This window comes from Mastigoproctus giganteus, chromosome 10, assembly GCF_048544385.1.
Source record: "Mastigoproctus giganteus isolate SK-2022 chromosome 10, ASM4854438v1, whole genome shotgun sequence".
NCBI lineage: Eukaryota > Metazoa > Arthropoda > Arachnida > Uropygi > Thelyphonidae > Mastigoproctus > Mastigoproctus giganteus.
Window position 1 is genome coordinate 111245233 of NC_143584.1, and position 27956 is coordinate 111273188.

The 27956-nt window shown below is 34.7% G+C and overlaps 1 protein-coding gene across 3 annotated transcripts in view; it reads right to left on the bottom strand.

Moving 5' to 3' along the window:
• Window positions 1–499: 499 nt before the first annotated feature.
• LOC150079221 (uncharacterized) overlaps window positions 500–27956 on the bottom strand; it is a 229452-nt gene continuing 201995 nt past the window's right edge. The window contains exons 9-10 of one of the 3 annotated variants that reach the window (XM_090383648.1): window positions 24796–24869; window positions 500–1097 (exon numbers count right to left, since the gene is read on the bottom strand). In XM_090383648.1, coding sequence (XP_090239774.1) covers window positions 24837–24869 — 33 coding nt within the window. In that variant the 3' untranslated portion in view covers window positions 500–1097; window positions 24796–24836. Of the gene's footprint in view, window positions 1098–24790; window positions 24870–27956 lie in introns of all 3 variants that reach the window. The other 2 variants (XM_090383649.1, XM_090383647.1) reach the window with 2 other exon arrangements.

Here is a 27956-nt window from a genome sequence, read left to right on the forward strand (position 1 = left end):
GTGTTGCTTATAGTCATACATGTTAATGATAAGACAGTCAATTTTTTTTTTTTTTTTTTTAAATTCCAATTTTAATGTGGTTTCACTTTTTTTTTTTTTTGCTGAAAGGATGAAGAAAATCTGCTATTGCAAAAAGACCAATTCTCTGTCATATATTTGGAGAGCTGTAGCTACATATTTAGTAGACCACATCAATGCTAATGCAAGATTTTGGCTGTGATGTTTCACTGAACTGTTAAAAAAAAAAAAAAAAAAAAAATACATTTTATTAGTAACCTAATGCAAGAAATTACAGTATTCCTAAGACAGTAACCTAATGCAAGCATTTTATATTTGCATTAGATTACTGTGTTATAAATACTAATCTCTTGCAATTTCTAATGGAAGAACTGCTTTATATGTAAGTGTTATATATACAAACACAAAAGAAAAGATTAACAAATTTCTCTGAAGTCTTTTATTTCAAATACAAGTTTTAGAAACTTTTTTTAAATTTTTTTTTAATTACCTGTATACAAAGTATGCCACCTGTCAAAATAAACATTTTGACAAAATAAACCTGGTTTTCCTTAACAGTGGAAGTTTTCTTCAGGGAAATAAGTTACTTTGGAACCAACATAGATCTAACATGTTTAGATAAATCTCTTTTCATTATGTAAAAGTGCAGTCATATTAGTTTTAAAAAAGCTGCTTATTCAGAGGCAGCCTTAATGACTAATCAAGTTAAGTGAAAGATGGTAGGTGGCTGATTATCCTCTTATGCTTTGAAGGATAAGCCAAACACAAAGAAGGCCATCCACAAAGTTCAAATCTTAACATTCATACAAAACTCAAATTAGCACTTGCTTTCAATCATTAATTGCAACCTTCCAAAAAGAACTATGCATTTGGTTGCTTTGTAATTTGATGATCACAGCAACATAATTGCCTCCAAGGTGTTAAGGTATTACTTCGGATGTCAAAGCACGCGGTCTAACTCTGAATGCTACTGAATAATTATAACAACGTCTGCTGCTTGAGGAGATTCAGGCAGATACAGTACCTTCAGTTGGAGTGGATTCTACAGGAGATGCATTACTTTCACATTTTGAGGATGCCTGGGAAAGGGGAGAGAGGAAAAAAAGTGTTAATAAAGGGATATAATATATACTAATTAATTACACATGTAAAAATATTTCACAAGTAGTTCAATTTTCTATTTATTTACTACTAAAGAAAAGTTGTGAACAGCATTACTTTTTAAAGCAGAAAATACAAAATAAATAAAATAAAAAAATGTGATTATGTACCAGGTATATAAAGAATTGCTGCCACTCTACTTTGAGACCAATAGTGTCACAGCAGCAGCCATTAAAATTAAAAACGTCTTCACAGCAGGAACTCATTATGAAACTAAAATTATGTGTAAAGTTACCATTTTGCATATATGTTCATGAAGACTTATTATAATTGCGATACCGAATTATTTTAGGAAACTGTCTTTTCACCCATCTCCTTTTCGATAATGAGCAGTAAATTGTGCAAGAGTTATCTTTTAATGTTTTTCCCTGTTTTTCATATTTATCAATAATACTATCTTTCCATATATCCAAAGACTATCAGCTTGTTCATCCAATTTAGCTTTTGATTTACATAATTTCTGGCACTCATGTGGCCATACTGTTGGCACTTATTAAAATTGCTCTTGAAATCACAGACATTGGGTATCGCAGTAAACACCAAGCTGCCTCTTGTGAACTCATCTCAACAGAATTCAATACATCTACACTTAATGCTCATGTTAGATCAGTTATATCCATATCAAGGTATTCTTCTTGTAGCTCTATAAATTTTCCTTTGCAGGTTGCTTATTCCTCTGCTAGTTTTATTCACATATTCAACTATATATGCTGCACTTGAATATTCTTCTATGATAAATTGTAAATCTGAATTAGACTTGAGCACTCCTAAAATCCAAGAATTGTAATTATTCATAAATTTCTCTTCTATCTTGCGTTTAAGAAATATGTGATCATTTGATACCAGTCCTCAAAATATTTAGATATTCTTCTTCTGATTGGCATTGATTTGATTTAAGGAATTCTTCAAAATTAACATGATTATCCAATTCTAATGAGTTGCACATTTTACAATATTTTTTCTGATAAGCTAATCTTCAATTGTCATCTGTGGCCAAAAAGGTGCTTCAAATCAGCATTTGTGCCAGTTTATTATTTTTATAACAGGTAAAAGTATGTTTATGTTGCTATAAATTTGAATAATCTGAAGTTTTCTCTATAGAACAATGCATTTGGATTGCTTCTTCCATCCCACCTTTTTCTTCTAATGGTCCATTGTTCATCCATAATAATGTGTGCATGTGTATTCCTAAGACAGTAACCTTATTCAGATTACTGTCCTGATGTTGAAATTTAATGCGTTTAAAGAAATTCACAATATGATATTTCCCAAAAGGACTATAGGTTTTCAGATTTTAAAATTGAGTATACTCTCAACAATTTTATTGAAGTATATGGCACACGTTACAGGGTCTTCATTTATTAATGTAGCTCTTTCCATGTAAGGTAGATCCATAACTTCATTAGTTAATTTCTCATTTATCTGAATTTGTATAACATGCATAGCAATATGGGTCATGTTGGTTCACACGCACTCAATGTCAAGAACATTGTAGGTTTTCCTAATTGACGAATCATGGCAAACACGTTTAACCTTGACTCCAATAACACGCTGAATTGGGAACTGATTTTAGAAATACCAAGTTACTCTAATGACTTGTTTATAAATTCTTTCGATTCTAATATAGAATGAGTAATGTTAGCTGTTATTCCTACTGATTTAAATGCAATTTGCAAATTTTCTCCGGTATGCATTTGCATAATTTTCATTGCCATATAGAGCAAACGTTGGGGAGTTACTCCACGACCATCAGATCTATGAATTTCACTCTATGCCATCATAAAGGGAGTAATTTTCAATCCACCTTTAAATTTTGTGTATGTCCCAAATACATAACTGGAAAAGAAAGTTCTACTGCATGTATATCAAATATGAAACCTGGAGATGATTTCTGACCAGGTGCTATACATAAATATTTATCTTCAGACCATAATAATGTTTGTTATTGAATTATCAATAGTTCATCAACATTGTTGACAGGTTCCACAATTTCATCATCATTTGTCCCCAAGAAATCATCACATTACAACTAAATCCAAATGGATTTTTGTACACCAGTTTTTCAAACTCTGTCAGCTCGTGTAAACACCATAGGGATGTAATCAAGAATCTCATTATTAGCCATTTCTAATTTCGCCTTTTTTTTTTGTACACTATATTCCTTCATTCATTCTGCTGGAGTTTTAGATTCCTGACAAGTATCAGGTTTAGCAGAACTCTGTGGTTGAATTTCATTATGATTCGGAATAGTTTGAATTTATAATTTCCTTTTCTTCTGTTCACGATATTCCTTCATTATTTCAGCTAGAGTTTTTTTTGGGTGCAGTTTGAGAACTCCCAGGCATAAAGAAACACTCTTGTTGAATTTCATCTGGATTCACATTTTGTCCAACTTCCCTTTCTTTCACGATATTCCTTCAAATGCTGGGCTGTAGATTTTGGCACCATCACTATGTTAATCAGCATAATTGTGTGCACTTGTTGCACACAATTGAGTTTTCTTGGGCACATGCGTTGGTTGTACTTGTTACGTCACTGCATACAGTACAACGCATGCGCATCGGGTTTCACGACAATTTCTAAGTAACATTAACGCTTTGTTCCAAATAACGCCAGTAAAAACTAAGGCAGCTGATATTCCAATCTCTTCACCCTATGTGAAAGAATTTTGACAAAGCCAAGTTTATCAATCAAATTATCTACCTACACATTCACACTAGTGACTTTCATATGGAAACATTTGTTTGTGCAGACTGGGGTACAGATTAACTTATGAGACAACATAAGATGACAGATTAATTCTGCCACTTAATGTGATACCACAGTCTTCAGTTCTGTACACATGTAACACTGTGCCCAAATTGGAAAATATTAACAATCCAAACATTAATATCTGGCAACAAAATATCATTACATATGTTTGCATGTTTACAATGTAATATAGTGTGTTTGCATGCAAACACACTAACTATATCTGGGCCATCTGAGGGTGCAAGGGGTGCCTCAAAACCTGAAACTTGCATACACACATAAAGAAAATTTTAAAGGGGGGGCAGAAAGTTTCAATTGGCACCTGGGTGCAACATACCCTAGGAATGTCCCTGTGGTTAACATTTGGGTTTTGACAGTGCATGATATTGTAATCAAAAGCAGTCATCTCAATATTTTGGAAAGCTTTTTTGGGTAGTTTACTTGGAACACTTGGGCTTGCTTTAAAAAAAAATAAAAAATAAAATAATGATATCAACTGTACAGCATTCAAGAACATTGTTACAGCCCAATTTGAGCACAGGCAAAATATAAGCTAAGCTAACGTTTGTTATTCCCACCCCAACAGCTGGCCCCTGTATAGCAACTCTGCAATGTCTAGGGCAGTGGTTTTCAACCAGGGTTGCTGCAACAACATTCCAGGGGTGCCACATAATTTGGGTTTAAGTTACTTAACTTATTTTTTAATTTTTATTTTATTTTTTTTTTTTTCATTATAAAAAGGTGTACAGTATCTTTAATTTTGTGGTGACCTACAATTGATGTTTACTTAGTATCTCTATATAAAGAATAAAATTATATACTGTATATACATAATTTGTATTATGAAATTAGTTTTTATAATTATATTATTGTAATAAATATCATATAACATATTTTGTAATATCACACACACACAACAGGCAAAGAATTGATGCTGCAAATTAAAATAATTAGGAGTGCCATTATTAAAAAGAGGTTGAAAACCACTGGTCTAGGGTATAAAATCCAAATTAAAATAGCTATTTTTTTTTAATTAATTAACTCATATATACAGATATCATTCATCTATTGCAATTGCAAACTTTTCAGGAAGTTCACATCTGATACTTGTGCTCAGTTGGAAAATAGTAGTTCAATCCAAATTAAATAAGCTTAAATTTTTTTTTCAAATAAAAAAAAAAAAAAAAACCAAACTTATTTTAATTAGCTGTACTTTTGCTCAGAGAGTTAGAAAATAGTAGTTTATAAGGAAAGCAGAAACCTCCATGCCCTTTTAAAAACCTAACGGTTCAGTAGGAAAAATTAGAAGCAGATAGCAAAATGTGTATAGTCAAGACCAGGGCCATTAATCCTATCCCAATAGTAGATCCCCAGATAGTGGCATTTTGTAAAGGCATGGAAGTTAAAGCAGAACTGAATTAAAAAAAATACTAGATAAAAAAAGGAAACCCATGAACATTAATAAATTTTGAAATTACTTAAATAACCAATACATACATGTAAACAATTACCCACAGAAGCCCATAGTATTTCAATTGCCAAACTTTCTAAAAGCTACCATATGTTAACTCAGTGAATTATGGATTTAAGAACTTTGCATATATAAATATGCAAATAAGCATATATTCTAGAAAGAGCTGCTGTAGCTTCAATGCTCTATAAATAATGTGCACAGAATAAGAAACATAGAACATAATGCTATAACAGAACTTGTGACTTACATAGGCAGTTGTAATGTATCCCCAGGTCCACATGCAAAATGAATTATTTTTAGCTACTGTAGCAAATGTGAGACTATATAGCCATCCTGGTGTAAACTTCTTATCGCACCCCCCCCCCAAGTCATTTTTCTTATATCAATTTTTTTTTTTTGGGAATTAACTAAAAAAAAAAGTTGCCTAATTTGAATTTTGTGTTTCATCTAAAATAATTGTCAATTGTTCCTGATGGCTGTCATCAGGTGTACAATCTAAAATTAAAGAGTAATATTTAGGTTCCTGTAACTTAACTAAAATATTTGTCCTTGTACTATTTCCTACTATATTTAAAATATTTTGAATATAGTCTCCTAAATAGTGGCATGTGAAGTTTATCAATCTGAATATACGTTGGATGTGTTACATAAAGTGGAATCAAATTTGACAATCATTTGTATTAATTGCAAAACGTTTCAGTTATCGAATAATTTTGAATTTGTACCCCTTAAAGCCAAATTTTGTTTTGCCAAATACTGAATTCAAAGAACAATTCTCTTTAATACTGATTGCCATATTTTTTTTTTTTTTTTGATTTATCATACTTTGATGATGTGCATCTACTGTAATTTGTAATTACAAGTTTTTATGCAAATTAACTAACTTGGAAGTGCATTCAGCATGCATACTGCTTTTTTCATGTATGTCTTTATTTAAAAATAATTTACAATAATAACAAAAGACAGCATTTTGCCAAATTGAATGTAGTAACCAATTACGCGAAAGTGATTCACCGTTTTGTAATTTTTTAAATTGTTCTGTTTTGTTTTCAACTAACATTATTCTTATTTTATTATTTAAAATTTGTTGCCATTTACCCGGATCACTAAGTGAAATTAGTTGATCTTGTATACCAGTATTGTGATCTTCACTTTCCTCTTCATCCGAATTTTCTTCATTTTCACCTAGTGTTTTTTGCTGAATTGGAATGTCAACATTCACAGGTGATAATTCATGTGTTTCAATTTCTTTTGATTTTTACTACTATTGATGAAAACAATGTCTTCATCAATAGTAGTAAAGCTAGAGAATCGAACTTGTTGCTTTATCTGGTTGCTTTTAATTTTTTTTTCTGTATCCATAACCAGTGAGTCTATTCCTTCCTCAGACATCTGAGAAATATTGAAAACAAAAGTTTGAAATTCAAAATTCATTATTTGTTAATATAAGATATGACAAAACACATTCTTTGATACACTAAACTTTTAGTCTCCTTAGTCTTTGCCGTCTCTTTGAGTGTTTACAGAACATTGGTCTTTACCACCTCAATCTCTGCCGCCCTGGTGGGGTTACACCACTTGTACCACTCTGTCTGTTAGCATGTATTTGAGTTGGCTGTCGTTGAAGCTTACACGACTGCTATATACAGTGATGCTTTTTACATTTTCTATCTGGGACTACCTTTAACCATGATCCTAGAGTGTGAACATAAACTTTGTCTGTGATAAAGATGCATCTTTAACCACCGACTCCATTATTTTACCCGGAACAGAAGTTAAACTAACTGGTCTGTAATTATTCGTGTCACCCTTCGATCCCCCTTTGTGAATTGGGGATACATTTGCACATCTCCAGTCCGTGGGAACCTCCCCTGAGTCCAAGGATGCTCTCATAATTATGGCTAAGGGTTTGCTTAGTTGCTTTGCCGTCTCCTTTAATATAACTGGATAGATCCCATCCACCCCAGGTGCTTTTCTTACGTTTAACTTCAACAGTCTCTTCCACTTTGCTCTCAGTTATTACAAAAATCATTAAGTATCCTGCTACAATTTGATAACCTTCTGCCGTTTTCAAACCTTAATAATTCCTCACGTGTGAATGTAGATGCAAAATACTCATTCAGTTTTTACTATCTGAGCAGGATCATCAACAGTCGAACCATCTATGTCAAGTGGACCAATCAGATTCATCCCCTTCCTTTTAGAGTTTATATAAGTACAGAAATCCCTGCTGTTTTTCTTAGCATCTTTTGCCAAGGATTTCTCGTAATCTGCCTTAGCCTGCCGAACCTCCTTTGTGACCTGATTACAGATTAACTTATATCTGCCATAAGGCTTCTGAGTCACTTGATAATTTATATGCATCCCATGCATTTTTCTTCTCTGTTACGAGTCTCATTAGTTCATTTGACAATCATTTAGGCCTAAACCTTAAACAATATTTCTTAATAGGAATGAAACTTTTAGAAGCTTCCACGATTAATTCCTTGAATGCTTCCCACTTAGAATTTGCTGTTGGTAACATCGTCAGTTGATCCCACTGTACAGAATTTAAGAACTGTCGGAGACCACTGTACTCACCTTTACGGAAGCAAAAACCCTTTCCTCTCCCCTGATGGTAATTAAATCTTTAAGTAAATCCCACGTCAGTACACTGTGATCACTGCCACCTAGTGGTTCTTTTATCTGCAAATTCCTAATACATGAATGATCACTGCTGATAACCGGATCAAGAGTATTACTTTCTCTGGTTGCCTCTCGAACATGCTGCTGCAGAACACAATCATCCAATAAATCCACAAAAGTCTGACTAGTGTGTGTGCCCAGTCCACAAGTTCCAGTCAATATCTGGGAAGTTAAAATCCCCCATTATAAGACATTGCGATTTACTAGCCCACTCTATTTCTCTGTACAATTGTTCATTGTACTCATTCGAGTCATTAGGCCTATAACACACTCTTACTCTGATTTTTGCTTTTGCAGTGCTTATGTCACACCAAACTGACTCAACAGTGCACTGTTCATCTATATCAACTGGATGCACTTCCTTTGATTTTAAGTGGAAAGAGCTTTTTGTCAAGGTTATTTTTCATATGCTACTGTCTTTTTATTATTATTTTTTTTTGCATCTGACTCGATTTTTTAATTAGAAAAAGTTTAAGTCACTGTTCAACTACTATACTGTATTCACGTTCTTAAACAATCCTCAACTAAACTTGGACACAAAAGGATATCCTTACCATAAAAAACTTCAGTTCTGCTTGGAAACTAGGCACTTGCAAGGGGATCTGAATTGAAGTGTTTAAATGAATTAAGCCTTTAAATGAATTAAAGAAACTAAATGCTAAAGGCATCCTTACTCTTTCTCAGATAACACACATAAGGGGACAAATTAAAAAAAACTGGTTACAGGAGACAGATGTTCAAAAATTTGCTTCCAACCAGAAAGTGATTGATTTTTAGAGCAAACGGCTGGTGTTGTGGATGTGGTAGTTTGAATATATTTAAGGAAGAATTAGATAAACTATTAGAGGGGAAGGAAAGATAAAGTGGTAGTAGGTGGGTTTTTTTTTTTTTTTTTGTTGTTGTTGTATAAGCTTGCTTCCTTGCATCATCTGTCACTACTAATACTTGTATAAATGGTGCAGTAGTTGAGTAGTAACTTTTTATAATAATAATAAAAAACCAGATGCAAAAAAATTAATTAAAATAACTTATAAATAACTGTCTTGACAAAAAGATCTCATCACATTCCTCACATATATTATTCCATATGTTAGTTGCTCTATTACAAGTCTCAACTACACCAGCCAGTGAAAGGTAGCTTGCTTATTTGACCCAGATGATTTCCATTATCTGGGTCAAATAGGCTTAGAGGGGAACAGGTATCCTGTGTGTTATCAGACACTCAGCCTAAAACACTGATGGATCCAATATCTCTCTATTACAGAAGATTTAGGAGAAGTCCAGTTGGCCTGCTTGCCTAAAATCCACTCATGCACACCTTCTCGATGGTAAGCCCTGTTACATCATTCAGGTGGCAATGAACGTGTAGAGTGGTTTTCTTCAAGATGCCTGGTGAGCGTGAAGAGGAAAAGACCAAACCCTCCAGCATATGACAGCACGAAAAAACAAATGGCCCTCAGTCCCCAGCAGCTTTCACTCTCCCTCTTACGGCAGCGAGAGGATCAGAGTGGAAGCAGAGGGTGCTAAGAATCTCTGGGTACGACCAGGCTGCCATGCACGGAAACTGAACTTGGCCTGTTATAACGTAAGATCACTCATTGGTGAAGACAGGATATTAGAGCTGGAAAAAGAATTAGAAAATGTGAATTGGAATATCATCGGTTTGGCTGAAACAAGAAGAAATGAATCACTTATAAGTTTATCAAGTGGAAATCTGCTGTACACCAATGGAAACAGTGCAAGGAGTGAAGGTGGAGTTGGGTTTCTAGTCCATAAAGATTTTAAAAACAACATTTTGGAATTCAAAAGTACATCACCAAGGGTGTCAAGACTAATACTCAAGATTTCTAAGAGGTACAAGCTAAAGATTATAATGATTTATGCCCCAACATCGAGCCATGATGATGAAGAGGTTGAAGAAATGTACACCGAAATTGAGTCTTCTAGATGAGCAGAAAACCCACTACACTATTATTATGGGGGACTTCAATGCTAAGGTTGGAAAAAGAAAACAGTGCAGAAAGGGAAACTATAGGAAATTGTGGAATTGGTGAAAGAAATAATAAACTTGTGGAATTTGCAGAATCTCAAGGACTGTCAGTAATGAACACTTTTTTCAAGAAAAGGGTGAACATAAAGTGGACACGGAAGAGTCCAAATGGATTAACTACTAAAGAAATCTAATTCATCCTCACTAACAGAAGATATATTGTGAATGATGTTACCGTCCTGAATAAGGTAAATGTTGGAAGTGATCACAGAATGGTAAGATGTACACTTGATATAGATGTAGGAAAGGAAAGGAAAAAACTGACTCGAGTAAATAATACAAAGGTCTTTGAGATAACAGAAGAGGAGAAAAAGCAGTATGTACTGGAATTTAAGAACAAGTTTGAGCTTCTGCAGACTGCTCAGGACCAAGATATCGATGAGAAATATTACAACTTTCTGAAAGTGATAAAGCCCAAAAAACCTATAGGGAAAAATAAATCCAAAGAAGAAAAAAATCAGTCAAGAAACACTTGTCATGATGACCGAAGACGACAAATGAAGAGCAAGAAAAACACTGACAGGGAGAAAATTGAGTATACTGAGTTATGCAAAGCCATTAGAAAGAGACTCAGAGAGGACATAAGAAGATTTATCACAAGAAAAGTAGAACAAGCATTAAGGGAAAACAAAGGATTTAAATCAGCAGCCATGAGCAGTAATACAGAAAGACAAATGATACTGAAACTGAAGAATAGCGATGGTGTACTTATAAACAGCAGAGAAGGCATAATTCAAATAGCAGAAGACTACTATACAGAATTATACAAGGAGCAGGGGAATGATGCCAGCAGTGGGGAAGATGGATTGCAAAGTAGCAACACATACGACATACCCGATAGTCTTCCTGATGAGGTAGAATGTGCATTGAAGAAAATGAAGAATCAGAAAGCCCCGGGGGAAGATGAAGTTACTGTAGAGTTGTTAAAATTGGGAGGAAGAGACATAACACAAAAACTGACAAGGCTCTTCACAAAGTGCATTAGCAAAGGATTGCATTATTCTACTGCCTAAGCTGTGGAATAATGCAATCATAGTTTTGCTGCATAAAGAAAGGAGATAAATCAGAAATTGGAAATTATAGACCAATTAGCTTGTTATCCCACATCTACAAGTTGTTCACAAGGGTCATTACTAACAGATTAGAAAGAATACTTGAGAATCAACTGAAAGAGCAAGCTGGCTTTAGGACAGGATTCTCAACTATGGATCACCTTCACGTAATATCAGAGATAATGGAGAAAGCAAATGAATATAAAACACCATTATGCCTGGCATTTGTGGATTATGAAAAGGCATTTGACTCCATACAGCATAAGGCAATGTTTCGGGCACTGGAAAGATAAGGCATAGATACCCCATATATTATGATTTTGAAGAAAATATATGAGAGTGCTACCTCCTTTATTAGACTAGACAAAGACAGTAGGAAATTTAAAATCGAGAAAGGAGTTTGACAAGGAGACAATATCTCCTAAGCTGTTTACTGCTGCCCTTGAGAAAGCTTTCAGAAGATTAGACTGGTTGCAGAAAGGAGTCAATGTGAACGGAGAGTACCTAAACCATTTACGATTTGCAGATGGCATTGTGGTCATAAGCCACGATCCCAAAGAAATAGAGGAAAAATCTCAATCAGTTATGCACAGTTAGTAAGGATTTTGGACTAAAGATGAATATGGCTAAAACAAAAGTATTGATGAACAAGTATGTCACAGAAAAGGAAATAATGATTGAAGGAGCAGTAATTGAAATGGTGGAGTCATATACTTATCTGGGACAAGTTATTAGCTGTAATAATGATAAATGGCTGGAAGTCAAGAGAAGAATAAATTTTGGATGGATAGCATTCAGGAAATATAGTCACATACTGAAGAGCAATATCCCAGTTTGTCTGAAACTTAAAATAATGAACCAATGTATACTCCCCACCATGACTTATGGAAGTGAAACTTGGGCACTCACCAAAGAATGGAAGAGAAGCTGAGAACTACACAGCAAAGAATGGAACGAATTATATTGGGAATCAGACTGTTAGATAAGAGAAACATATGGATTAGGCAGCAAACTCAAGTAAAGGACATTCTTATCAAAACTAAAGAACTAAAATGGTCTTGGGCAGGACACATAGCTCGAAGACATGATGACAGATGGACTAAGAAAATAACAGAATGGTATCCAAGAGGAGCTAGAAGAAAACCTGGAAGACAAAGGCGGAGATGGATAGATGAAATTCATGAGTTTGTGGGTAGTAAATGGATGGCCAGTGCTCAAAACAGAAGGAACTGGAACAAACAGAAGGAAGAAACAGAAGTTGCTGGAGAGGCCTTCATCCTGCAGTGGATTGAAAATGGCTGATGATGATTATTTCCATTATTGCCTTCACATATCATGTGAAAGTGAAGGCACTGAGGTCTCTTTTGTACATAGCTTTTAAAATGTATAATTGAGATCTGGCAATAATACTGCAATATATGTTAGTCTAGGATCCTATATGCAAGCTGTCTTCTCAGGTACCACAAAGGTTTGAAATTTCAATTGTGTAGAAAACTGATCATTCTATCTCTTGTCATAAGCACAATGTCTATCAGCCATGCTTCTGAAACAGGTATTGACTGTGATTTACAGTGAATATTACTTACCTAAATATAATTTTTCTACTGCCTTTCATTCTATAATTGAGGCTTTTTGTCAAGTACTGTTTAAGGTGATTGAGAGTAGTAGTGATTAGTGGCAGGAAGTCTTCTTTGGCTAGTTGACAATCAAACAAGAATTACCTTTTATGGGATAACATCATTGAGGAGGCAGAAAATGAATCACTAAAGCTGACCAGAACAGTAACCAAAGTGAAAATTACTTTAGTTAATGTAGTACTTGGAGACATTCTGATTTTGTTTATAGTCACTGGAATTAATTTTTTTTTTAAATATATATTATTTAACCTTTTATTGTGTATTATAGATGGCAGTTTACCCATGTCAGCAGCCTAGATCATAGTCTTGAATTTATGCTTTTGTATTTTTACTAATTTTATGTGTAACCCCATATTTGATTTGCAGCTTGATTGAATCATTTTCCACCTTCTCAATAATATTGAGAACATTTGAAATAACATCACAGAGCATTGGAATAACATCATAAAAGGTAATTCTTGCTTGATTGTCAACTAGCCAAAAAATGGCACTGTACACTAGCCACCATTGCTGTCAATCACTTTAAACAATACTTGACAGACAGACTCAATCACAGAGTGAAAGGGCAGAATACAGAAGGTAGCTTAGAATTACAACTCCAAGAAAAGGTCTACAATTGACTTGATAGTCATTTACAAACAAGTTTATATCTGTCATAGGCTTCTATATTACCTGATAATTTATATGCATCCCATGCATTTTTCTTCCTTGCTGTGTGTCTCAACAGGTCATCTGATATTTATTTAGGTCTAAGCCTTGAACAGTATTTTAGTTGGTATGAAAAGTGTAGTAGCTTCTATGATTATTTCCCTGAAAGCTTCCCATTTAAAATTTGTTGTTGATAACATCATTAGCTGGTCCCAATGTAGTCTTCTTTATAAAAGCACTTTCCCCTGATGGTAGTTACATCCTTAAGTAAATCCCACATCACATCAATACATAGTAATCAAAGCCACCTAGTGCTTATTTAATCTGCAACAGTCTTAATGCATGAAGAATCATTGCTGATAACCAGATCAAAAGTATTGCTCTCTTAATGCCTCTCTAACATGCTGCTGTAGAAAACAGCCATCTAATAAAGCCACAAAAGCCTTGCTAGTGTGTGAATGACTGACCTGTAAGTTCCCGTCAATATCACAATGTTAAAATCCCTCAATTAAAATACAATCTGATTACTAGCCCACTCGACCTCTCTGTACAGCTGTTCATTATACTGAACTACCTCATTTGGTCTGACACACTGCTACTCTATTTTTCCAGTGTTTGTGCCACACCAAACTGACTCAACATTGCACTGGCCACCCATATCAACTGGATGTACTGCCTTAGATTTTATGTGCTTTTTAACTAAGAGCACAGCCCACTCCTATCCTGTCTGTCCTTTCTGTATACATTATACTCTCCATATTCAAATTCTGCATCCTTTATATCTGATATCTATCTCTACAATGTCTACATTTGATGACTTGAGCAGCACTTCCGATTCATAAAATTTATTTACTACACTCCTAGCATTGGTGTACATGCTAGTATACCCGACCCTGTTCTTACTCTTAGTTACCCTAACATAGCCCATGTATTTACTTGTTTCACGATGACTCCCAGCAGTCTTTGAAATCACTGGCACCTTGATTTCCAGGCTGTTGTTTGTTCTAACAGAAGCAGCACAAGAATCACTTTCACTTCTGGTGTGTGGCTACTGTTAATCTATTAGACAGTGTATCCCTCTCCCAGCTAACAGCTTTCTGACCCACCTAACACTGCCTCAATAGCATCAGCAAATATTCTTGTGCCCTTTATATTTAATTTTATCCCATCCCTGTAGAAGCAGACTCTCCTGTTAACAAGCACATATCACACTGAGAAAGATTATACCCCACGAACCTTGCACAATCTGTCAAGGGCTGAACTGAATGACAATGCTCTTGTCATACACTCCCCTATTATGTCTTGGCAGAATTGCACTCTTTCAAATTTAACCCCATCTTGTGACTTTTTTCCCAACATTGCCCTGTACTTGTTAAGTCTGCACATCTGCTCTTAATATCATTAGTGCCAATGTGTACAACTTGATCACCTTTTATGCCCTTAAAAGATGATATCTGCTCTACATCATAACTTTTGCCCTTAGCAGACAGGTTCCTATTCCACCTATCTTTTTGCACAATATTTTTTTGTTTCCCTGATGACAGTGTCACTGACAACAACTAGCTCTTATGGGACCAATGCATTCTGCCTTGGGGGTTGCTGCTGCTGTGTTGTCTGATGTGAAAGTACAAGCTCTGGCATTGAGGTAAGCAGCTGAGAGCTTGATTGGCCCTCCAATTTAAATACTTTGAGGGCCTCCAAACTGTCCTTCAGGCTCTTAAAGGCCCATAACAACATTGGGTTGGTGTTTAATATCTTAACACTACATCAAACACACACAAAGACCCCTCCCCCCAGCAATATCACATTCTATTCTAGGTAGCCATAAACATAAAACAAACAGTACATTTCATAAGGTAGTGATTTGGAAGACAACTGCACCCCCCCTCCACAGCACACCCACTAACTTTGAGCCCTTTGCTCTGCTGCTCTAGTCTGAGGAATGAGTTTTATTTATATTAATTAAGAATACTACATTAAACTAATATACATAACATACTTAATGCAGCAATAACACTATGCACAAATAAGTATTATGCTATGAAGCTTACGTTATTAAATATATATATATATATATATAAAACTTATTTTATATCTCTTATCAAGTTTACATTATATGTATTACACTATACTGTTAAGTTTGTAAGTTCTAAGTAATTATAACAGACAAATTTATATAACTAATGCCAACCTACATGTTTCAAACTTTCAAGCTGCCTATTTGCCACAATTAAAACACCAGAATTCCTGTACCACTCATTCAATACTATAAAAATGGCAGCAAAAGTTGACTGTGGTTTCTTAAGCTATTATAAACAACAAATAACAAAAATTCACCAACATAATCAGAGAATCACAAATAATAACTACACTTCTAATTTTAAATCAAAAGTAAAATGCAATAATAACATGCTACCAAGTTTGTTATATGTATTATGCTATATTCTTGTTGTAAGTTTTAAGTTAATTATAATATAATTAAATTATCCAGCTAAACACCAGCCTATGTGATTCAAACTTTTGAGCTACCTATTTACAACAATTAAAACATTAGAATTTCCCTTCAGCTCACTCAATGCTGTAACAGCAGTAAAATTTGAACGATATAATACATATTGGCGGCAGAAGTACACTATAGTTTCTTATGCAATTCTAAACACCAAGTAACAAACAAATTCATCAACACAGAGAATCACAAACAATAACTACACTACAAATTTTAAATCAAGTTATAGAAAAACAATTTTTAAGTAATAAAGAAAATTCCACTTAGCAACTCTGAAAAAGTAGTGCCACCTTGGAAATTGGAGAGAAAAAAAAAATAAAATTGTGTTTGATAACAAGAGATTGTTTTTTCCAGGGATGGATACACTTGAAGAGAAGGGGTGCAGAAATGTTTGCCGATGCTATCAAAGCAGCATTAGGTGGTTTGGAAAACTGCTGGCTGGTGGATGCATAGATTAATAGCAGCAGCTGGGAAAACAAGATGTTGAGGATCTCATGGCCTGCTGCAGTCATCACAGAACAGCAAATATATGGGCTGTGCTAGAGTTAAGAGAAAAAATAGGAGCATATAAACTTGAATGCACATTAATGCTAGCAGCATAGTAAAGCAACTTTACAAATATGAAGTACTAGCGAAGTCATCGAATGCAGATATGGGGGTATTGGAGATATGGCACTCAGGTAGAAGGGATTCAGAATTTGAATATGGGAAGCACAATGTGTATAGTAAGGATAAACACGACAGGATGCAGAGGGAGCATAGCAATTATGCTCTTTAGTTTAGAAGCACATCTAGTCGACACGGTTTATGGCCAGTGCAACGTTTGTTGTGACAATCACCAGGAAAGCAAATACGAGACAGTTTTATAGGATAAATGACTGTGATGAATATAACAAACAACTGTACAGACATACAGTGGGCTAGTAAATTAGAATGTCTTATATAATGTGGGTTTTTAACTTTCCAGATAATGAATCGGGCCTTGTGGGTTGGTTACACAGCAAAAAGACTTGTGGATTTACAGGATTACTGTTTTCTTCATCAATCTTTTAGAGAAGCAATGAGAAAAGCAGTACTCTTGACCTAATTACCAGCAGCAACCCCTCATGCATTAAGAATCTACAGATAAAAGACCCTCTAAATGGAAGTGATCAGTGTATTGATTATTATTATTATTAGCCATATGGTGCAAGGAAGCCTGAGGCTTATGCTGCACAGTCAAAAAAAAAAATTTCTTAACTGCCCCAAGAGAGAGAGAGAGAGAGAGAGAGAGAGAGAGAGAGAGAGAGAGAGAGAGAGAGAGAGAGAGAGAGAAATAAAAGGGAATCACCAAGGAAGAGAAGAATGATGATATCCAGCTCAGGACTCTGGGTATGCCAAGCCCATACTCACCAGATGTACTTAAAAAAATGTACCACCTACTGATAAAGGCAACTACATTGGTCTTAGACTGTTTTTAAATTCTAAGTAATGGGACAAACTGATGAAGTTAACGAGAGAAAATTCTAGATCGGAAACATTTAGGGACATAATCAAAGTTACTGGGCTTTTTATACCAACTAAGAGAATACTGTTCAAAGCTTAGACATAAATGGATGTCAGATGAATTGGTGAGACTGGCAGCAGAAAAAGAAAATGCATAGGATACATAAGTTATCAGGCAATACAGAAGCATACAGTTGATATAAACTGTCTGCAATCAAGTCACAAAGGAGGGTAGGTAAGCTAAGGCAGATTGCTATAACTCTGACAAAGAATAGCAGCAAAGACATCATTACTTATATAAACAGTCAAAGGAAGGGTTGAATCACATTGATTGACTACATATGAATGGATTAACTGTTGATGATCCTGTTCAGGTTGCAGGCAAACTGAATGGGTATTTTGCATTTACATTATACATGAGAATTTTTTTTTTTTTTTTTAGGAATGGGTATGCCAGAAGCAAATCAAGTTCTGGCAGGGAGCTGAATGATTTTGTAATACCTTAAGAGGAAGGGCAATTGTTGAAGATAAAAGTGTAAAAAAAAAAAAAACATTCCCTCCAGGGTAAATGGGATCTATCCAATTATATTAAAGGAGGCAGCAAAAGAAGCAAGCAAACCTTTAGCTAACGTTATGAGGGCATCCTTGGTTTCAGAGGATGCTCCTATGGGCTGGAGATATGCAAAATGTATCTCCAAATTACAAAGTGGATCAAAGGGTGATATGAATAATTACAGATCTGTTAGCTTGATTTCTGTTCCAGGGAACATAATGGAGTCACTGGGTCAAAAGGTCAGAGATATGGCAGTTACACCCTGGGTTTGTTAAGGAGTGATTTTATCTGACAAATCTGATTCGATAATATGACACCATGACAAAGGAACTGGATGCAAAAAATAATTGACATTTTATATTTTGAGTTAGGATTGAAACAAAGATTTCAGAAAAGCTTTAGACATAGATCTTGCACATAAGATCTATGTGCAACAATATCAAAAGTTCCCCAGGGGCTCACATCTGGTGAGTATGGGCTTGGCACATCCAGGTTCCTGAGCTGGATATCATCATTCTTCTCTTCCTTGGTGATACCCTTATAATTCTGACTTGTTCTCTTTTCCTCCCTCCCTCCCTCCCTCCCTCCCAGGAGTAACTCAGAAATTTTTTTTTTTTGGCTGGTGCAGCAAAAGCCTCAGGCTTCCTTGCACCATATGGCTAATAATAATAATAATAATAATAATAAAAAAAAGGGATCCTCAAGTGGGAGAAGACAGTGTGGTTATCAAAGGGCAATGCTTTTCTAGAAAGAATGTCATTGGTGTAATCCTACACGGTTCGGTTCTAGGCTCATTGTTGTTTTCATATTTTTTAATAATACTGATTTATTAATGCTACTGATAATCAGGCTTAATGTCTTAAGTTTTCTGATGATACAAAGTTGGTATTGTGCTTAATTGTGCATTAATCACAGTATGCTATTGCAACAAGATCTAGACAAATTAGGTAGTTGAGCTAAAAAGTGACAAGTTTAATATTGACAAATGCCAAATACTTCATATGGGTAGCAGTAATCCCAGATTAATGCACAAAGTGTTACCACACTCAGGGTATTGGAGAATGAAAATGTCGGGGGAGGCTCTGAGAATTTTACAAGAATCAAGGGCATTCAGGTATTTAACGGGCACTACTAAATACCTGAATGCCCGTTAAGGTATTTAACGGGCACTACTAAATACTCAAATGCTAAATAACAGAGGTCACATAGCCCTCTAAATCTGAAGCATGCCTCATGGTTACAATTAATCCAATTAATCATAATCCTAAGTACATACATGGTCACTAGGCAGTTTAAGAGCAGACATTTCTCTTTGATCTGTAGATAGGTGGGCTAAAGGATTAGCATTTTGGATAAAGAATTTGGTATAGTTTTTTCCTTTACTTAATTTCTTTTATATGTTGTAAATTTAATTTAATAACATTCTAAATTTACAAATGTGCTAGTGTAAATTTAACAATGGTTATTACAAGGATATCATTACCCGAGGATATCATTACTCAGATGGAAATATTCTTGGGCGATTCTCATGAGTCAAGGTCATCCACTTGCATAGCCTGTAGTATCTATTCAAAAGTCAATCTAATTGAAAATCATAGCTGAAATGACAATTTGTTTCTTTGTTACTGATGTAAAGAATGTAGTAATTTTTTTTTTTTTTTTTTTGGCTGATGCTGCACAAGCTCATACACTTTGCTTTCTTGCATCACATGCCACTACTACTACTAGTATCTAGAAGAATTTGAGTTGCTGAAGTAACAGGTGCTTGCTCTAGAAACAAATGTAACCAAGAGCTCATCAGGGACAAAAGATTAAAGTAACCTGCCAAGTGATGCATCTCTAATTCAGGGCCCAGAACAAATGATATGCATAACTGCTGTGGTTCAAAAGGAGTCAGTTCAATTGGGAGAGTATATTGTCGAATGGAAACAGGTAACTTTTTTGTAATAAGGATATAGGTGAACTAGAACCAGGATGTGTTTGACAGGAGCAACAATTAATGATGTCACCAATGGACTATCATATTTTCAGAAGGGTGAAGGGATGATGGAGAGCATTATTTAGTGGCACCTCCATTTACAGCAAACAGTGGCGGGCATCTGGCAAGTGCCCATTATCTTTTAATATTTGGAATTTTTTTTTAATTCTAATTGAATGCTAATATTTCATCTTTTCTTGATGTATTACAATACTTATTGTAACTTTAAGTTTAAAAATAAAACATTTTTAAAAAACTTTTTTTATTAAAAAAAAATTCTGCTGAAAATTACAAAAAAAAAAAAAAAATTAGAGAAAATAGAACCACCAGCCTCTTAGTATGCTCTATTTAATATGTTCACTGCCAGAATGCAAACTTGTCAAAACGAAATAATTTTTGTGCCTTAATCTAAATATGTGCTCATTCAAATTGTGGTCAATAAATCATCACTGTAAAAGGAAAGGCACATGAAATTAACCATTAAGTGATATTGGCACACTGATTGAACCATGGGCTTTTGCATTACAGCTAGAATTTTGCTTAGCATCCATCACACTCTAGAGTGCTATAAAAGCTAGGCTTGGTTCACAGTTTCATACGCTCTTTGCTTATTGAAGTTACTTTATCTAGTTCAGCATTTTTCACAAGGAGAAAAGGTAATTTTTTTGAACATTATGCTTATTGAATTTTCATTGTTTAGTTTGTAAAAACCAAAACATCATCCTTAAGTCTGCACAGTCCCCAAGCCCTTTTCATTCTCCACATCCTTGAGTGTAGTAACACCCAGTTGATACATTATTCTGGGGTTACTGCTGCCTATATACAGTACTTTACATTTGTCAATGTTAAAGTTGCCACTTCTCAGCCCATCTGCTCAACTTTTCCAGATCCTGTTGCAGTAGCACACTGCCATTACTGTCGTTAACAACCCTGCCAACCTTTGTATCATCTGCAAACTTCAACACTAAGCCTGATATACCTTCATCAATATCACTGATAAATATAAATTCACTCAGGGTTCAGAGTTGGGTCCATTATTGTTTTCTGTATTTATAAATAATATTGATTTTGGTATATCAAGCTTAATGTCCAAGTTTGCAGACGATACAAAGATTGGCAGGGTTGTTAAGGACACTACTGACGCTATGCTGCTGCAACAGGATCTGGAAAGGTTGAGCAGATGGGTTGAGATGTGGCAAATGAAGTTTAACATTGACAAATGTAAAGTAGTACACATGGGAAACAGCAACCCCAGAGCAACGTATCAACTCTGTGGTACTACACTGACAGTGGTAGAGAATGAAAAGGACCTGGGGGTAATTGTGCAGGCAGATATGAAGTTCTCTGAGCAGTGCAGACAGGCTGCAAGAGTAGCTCATGGTGTCTTGTCAATGATATACAGGAATTTTTCTAGCAGGGATAAGGAGGTAATTATTCCCTTGTATAAGGCAATGGTCAGGCCACACCTTGAATACTGTATACAGGTCTGGAGGCCTCATTTCAAGAAGGATGTAGAGCTGCTGCAACGAGTACAGAGAAGGGCAACAAGATTAGTGAATGGAACAAAGGGTTGCTCTTACGAAGAAAGGCTTAAGTTTTGCAAATTAGTGTCTGGAGACTAGGCACTGGCAAGGTGATCTGATAGAGGTGTATAAAGCCTTGAATGGTTTGAGCATGCTCAATGCTGATGGGATTCTTCCTCTTACTCAGAATAATCACCTGAGAGGGCATAAATTCAAATTGAGGAAAGACAGATGTAGGATAGCCTAAATAAGTAAAGCTTCTGGTCTTCACTTCCCTACAGACCTCCTCGTGTGTAAATATAGATGCGAAATACTCATTCAGTTTGTCAGATACCTCAGCAGGTTCATCAACAATCAAACTGTTGATGTCAAGTGGACCAACCTGATATCTCCTTCCTTCCTTCTAGAGTTTACATAAGTAAAGAAGTCTGTCTTACTGTTCAAATTGTCTTGAAAACAGTACACAAAGTGATTCTAAAACACTATCTATAATCAAGCTTGACAGATTTAGTTTAGGGCCTTGCCTCGGTATAATTTTTCACTTTAAAATTCCGAAAACTTAATTAGCCAAAAAATTAAATGAGTTAGCATACTTGGTTTATCTGTTTAGTAATACTGCTTAGCCTCATATAATGTCTTTCACACAACATATTTAAATGGAAATATGTTTTGCAGTAAAGATTGATAAGAACAGGATTAGATGAATGATACAGCTAACCAGTTTTCAGTTCTTCAGGATATATATTCATGTGGAAACTAAGAGTAAACATACATGGATTGAAGCCTTGGATGTGAAATACAGGATCATTCTAAAAAAAAAAAAAAAAAAAAAAAAATGCTGCAAGCTAGATGAAAATGTAACTGTCTGCAATACCACCTAGACATAACAGAAGTGAATATACGATGGGAGCCTTATCAATAAACTGTAGACTTCCGGAACTCTGAAAAGCTTGTGTGATATCAAGAAATTTCTTGTTCTGGTAACATTTCTTCTCTTGTTTTTAAAATCTGTGCTCTAGAGCACAATTTTATATATATATATATATTTTTTTTTTTTTTTGGATCTGATGGTGTTTTTTACTTTTGAATAGAAATTTGTTCAAACCCACCAAAATTCTTAAGACAAGTGACAAATTCTTCCCATCCACTTATTACCCTAACAGGGCACTATTGAGTATTGCATAGGTAAAGTGAGGCTGTGCTTCACTCTTGTGAAGTCCAAATGCATTAAAGACTTCCCTTCCCTTCCTACCACACCAAAGATGTCTAATAAATATCTAGCCATATGCAATTTTTTTTAATAAAAGACTTTCTGATAATGCCCCACCTTAATCAGGAGCAAAAATATATTCTTTCACTTTTCTACTCTCGATCATGCAATATCATTCAAGTATTCAAGCCTTATTTGAGAATTTCTGTTCTACAGCCCGAATTGTAAGTATTTATCAAGATGGCACTACACATAGATCAGTAGCTATATGGTGAAATTTGTGGAGCAGTTTTCTAAAGAGGGAATGATACATTGTTGGGGAAGAAAGGAATGGATCAACCTACCTACATAAAATTTAATTCAAATATCCCTAAGTAAGCCAAAATTTTTAAACGAATCTCAACAGCCAATTCATTAAAAAAAAAAAGTGTTTGAATAAGATACAGAATTAGAGCCAGGCCTAAAACTGTCTCCTTCTCTGATACCTAATAGTCTTAGATCAGACTTTTCTTTTGGGCAATGACAAAAGATTTGGAATATACCAGCATTTATACATAGACTTCACTTACCTCAATTAACAAAGCAATGTTGAAATATATCAACTTACAGCTATTACACAGTCTTGAAACCTTGCATCTGACTAACAATTACCAATTATGGATTCCCACCAGTGTAATTCCCTAAAACTGATATCTTGATTGGTTACTCATCTATATACCAGTTTCATGGAGCTTTAAAATTTGCTTTTAACTTTTCTAAGGCTTTCAGAAGGCAAACCATATGATTGGAGCAAGCTTTGATCATATGGTTTGCCTTCTGATTTTGCAACAGGATAGCTCGTGTCCTCTGACAACTCGCTGCATATGATAAGACTGCTCTGCCTTTAGCTTTTCAACTAATGCTGAGGTTCAAGGTTCTCTTCATTCATCCATCCACTCTTTTTCGCCAGCATTACGATACAATACATTCCACTTTGATAAAGTGTGCTGTATAACAACTGTGCACATCTCCAGGAAATTGTTGATGGGGAAACAACTTCAATCCTTTTAAAATCCAGTCCTGTCTCATTTCTTTTAAATGAAGAATCTGCTGCACTTGTACTCATTTTCAACACTCAAATTTCTGGACAAGAACAACACATTTTTACTTGGCATAAACATATCACGAACTCTGTACAAATAACAAATCTACCTTACTATGGGACATTGGAGTTCCCACATTTGAAGTATCTTAAAACTTCTTTTAGACCATAGGACCATAGATTCTATACAAAAAAAAAAAAAGCACTTAGGTTAAATAATGAGTCTGCTATTAAAAAACCTAACTTCACTTTTTAACATACTAACATTTCCGGTAAATGCCTTTTCTATAGATGTTTCTATGGGCATTAATCTTTTCAAATAGAATCTCTAATTACACTTCTTTCTTCCAAGCCATTCTGACAATGTGTGTATGGTGCTAGTCAACATCCATTCACATTTCAATCTCACCAAACTAATTTTTCTACTTTTTAATTTCCTTTTACTTCTTTTTAGTTTTTACTGCAATAACTTGTAATAATAGCTGACATTATTATAGGACATCTGCTTGGGAAGAATCCTGAATAGTGCAAACATTAGGATATGAAAAAAAAAATTAATGATTTTTCTTTCTTTTTTTATGGAAAACTTATAAATAAAATGCCAATAAAATATTAACACCAGTGTCAATATTAGATGTGTTCAAACCTTTTGATAATGGCTTCCAAAGAAAGTAGCAAGAAAAGCCATTTAATTCCATTGAAAAAAAAAAAAAAAAAAAAAAGATTTAACAGAAGGAATAAATAGCACCAGAATCAAATGCAGATTTTACATCTGAGCAGTGCATCTAACTGTGCATGACTATACCAGGCACAATGACATACTGAAGAAAGCTGTAGCAAACAAGGCTAACCTAATTTTAAAATTGTATATTCTAAGGTCTATCCAAGGAGCTCTCACTAATTAAAACTAACTAACAACCTTATGGTTAACTATCTAGAACTTAGAATTGACATCAGTAATAATACCACTAAAATTACCTTACATGATAAAAGAATGGAATGTAACTTCAGTCACCAGTCTATGTCACTGGGATTCTAATAACTCTTTAGCTGTACACTGCAATATAATGAAATCACAAGCAACAAAGTTAGTCCACATATGCACCGAACATAATTCACTAAATGCTAATTTAGCATATTTAATCAAACTGTTAACTAATAAAATTCTTATTAAATAACTATTCAGATGTTAAGAATATTAACACAGTCAAACTTCTTATATCCAAGATAACGAATTATGATCCCAGTTTTGCATCTTTCAAATGAGGAATTTTCAGCTTGGAAGACAAAACTGCTGTTTGCTGTCTGTCACTCACCACTAGCAGTGGGAAGAGATATAATTTGGTCCAAATTCTTTTAAGGTTTATTTTAAGTACAAATGTTACATTTATAAGTGTATTGTGTACTTTTTTTTTGTTTTAGTTATTACTTGATCATATTTCACATTTACCTTTTATGGTTAATAATGATTCATTAATCCATAATCAGGTGCACCAGTGATTTTATTTTCTTCATGTGTACTTGTTAATGGGGTAAGAAGTTAGCCCATTTAGAACCTTAAAAATTTGCAAGATATAATTTAAAATCATTCACTTTTTAATGATATCTTTATTTTCCATCTTGAAATTTTCAGAGACAAGATTAGCAGAAGTCTGTCAATTACAAATTAGAAGTTAAAAAACAGTTTTACAATGACAGAAAGTAAGGTTGTGGAGAAATTGTTGCAGCTAAAAGTGAACAAAACACTCGAAGCTAATGGAATCTATCCAATTATATTAAGAGAAGCTGCAAAACCTTCTGCCATAATAATGAGAGCAGCTTAGAGATGTGCAAATATATCCCCTATTCACAAGGGTAAAGTGGGTAACTATAGACCTGCCAGTTTAACCTGTGCCAGGGAAAATAATGGAATCATTAAAGAGGTAATCAAAAACATCTTGAGGGGGGGGGAGGTATCATAAAGCAATCACTGCATGGGTTTGTTAAAGAGAGAACATACTTCACCAATCTGATTAGCTATTATGAGGTTGTCACAAAGGAATTGGATGCAAAGAATAACCTTGACATCTACTTAAATTTCAGTAAAGCCTTTGATACTTTGTATCATATATATAAAATGATATATATACGCATTATTGCATATATGATTGTTGTTTAAATTGGTGATACAAAGGTGGGCAGAGCAGTTAATGGCAGTAATCAGAGTATGCTACTTAAAGCAGATCTACATAAACTGAACAAATCGGCTATAAAATGGCAATTTAGGTTTAACATGATAAATGCAAGGTGCTGTATCTGGGTAGGAGTAATCCCAGAATAAGATGCCATTTGGGTGGTACCAAACTCAAAAGTAGTGGAGCATTAAAGGGATCTAGAAGCAACTATGATCTGACAAGAAATTCTCTCTAATCCTTTTCTTTTTACTAGAACAGCTCGTGGGGTTCTAGCAATGATATACATGAACTTTTTCTAGCAGGAACAGAGAGATGGTGATTATTCCACTGTATAAGGCATCTGGAATGCCGCAAATAAATTTGGGAACCTTATTTTATGAAGGACAATTGTCAGAAAGGGTGCAGAGATGAGCAATAAGATTAGTTACCAAGAAAGAGTTTCTCTTACTAAGATTGGTTTTTTTTATGAGTATTAGCAACTAAGGCCATATTGCTCCGGGATATGCGGTGGTCATTCCCTGACCTTTCCGCATCCTTCGTATTTGGTGGTGACGGGCTCAAACCCCGGTCTAATCAAGAAGCGTGTGCTACGCACTGCTGCTCCTTCCCACCTGGCTACGGAGGCGCACTCTTACTAAGAAAGGGTAGAGTTCTGTAAATTGCAGTCTCTGACAACTAAGCACTCGGGTGACGAAACAGAAGAACATAAGGCTTTAAAAGGGCTAAGTAAACTAAATGCTGATTGCATCTTTACTCTTTCTGCAATTAGAAGCACAGCACACAAAGGGACATAAATTTAAATTGGAAAAGGTTGGCTGTCCAAAGAGTAATCATTATTGGAATAAACTTCTGCCTAGTATTGTGGAGGTGGGTAGTTTGAACAAATTATTGGCAGCAATTGGCACATAAACTTCCTTTTGGCTGTTGTTGTATAAGCCTTGCTTCCTTGCATCATATTGCCAATAACTACAGGCAGTTCTCGCTTTAAGAGTATTTTCCCCCAAAGTATCAACAAAATCGAAAATATGAACATTAATTGCAAAAAATGAATGTTAAACATTCATAAATACTGCATTTCAAACCGCGTGCATAGCTATACAATAGTGTATTCATCTTTACGATATTAATCCATTCCAGAGACACCATCATATCGTAATGGGAACCCAATAATACATTGTTTTTTGGTAATTCGTTCCACGACCTCAGAAGTTGAAATTTGCTATATAACTCTCTAAAAGGTCGTTTTTATAGTGCAAGTTGTATTAGTTACCAATTCAAATTACTCAAATGCACTACACTTTCATCATTAGCATATGTTCTGTTATAAGAACCAATTTTGAATGCCTCTGACATTTTTCTAGAGTACATTTCTGGAAGTTACGACCATAAAACAATTTTCACTTTCTGGTTTATTGGGTTTTTCTGTTACTGCAAGCAATTATAAACGGGTAGTAAAGTTGATCTTGTATTTGCGAAAATACTGATAGCAGGAATTGTGGTTTTTTACGTTATGGTGAAACGTGTTCCCCTTTATTGAAATCTTCAATTGTATAAAAAACAATTTTCAGAATCTTCTCTTCATTCTTTTTTAAAGCTTCATAAGCTTGTTACTCTGTGCAAATCACCTTAGTTGCAATTTGTGCATTCCATTAAAAAATGCTTATGCACTATTGAAATTCATAAAGAAAAGAGAAGATTATCTTGGAAACAAATGTCTCTTGAAGCATTTCTGAAGAAGACAACTCCTTGTGCAACAAACCAACAAGTGCCGAGCCAATAATGAGTGATCAAACAAATGTGCATTTAGTCGATGATGAAAAATAAACATTCTTTAAAATTTGCAAGTCAAATAATTTCCTTATTATTATAATTTGCTTGATTTTAAAGGCTACGTTTTAATTTCTTTGGATAAATCAATCAATGTTTAAACAAACTAATTAGCTAAATAATTTCATTGTTGCGAACGTAAC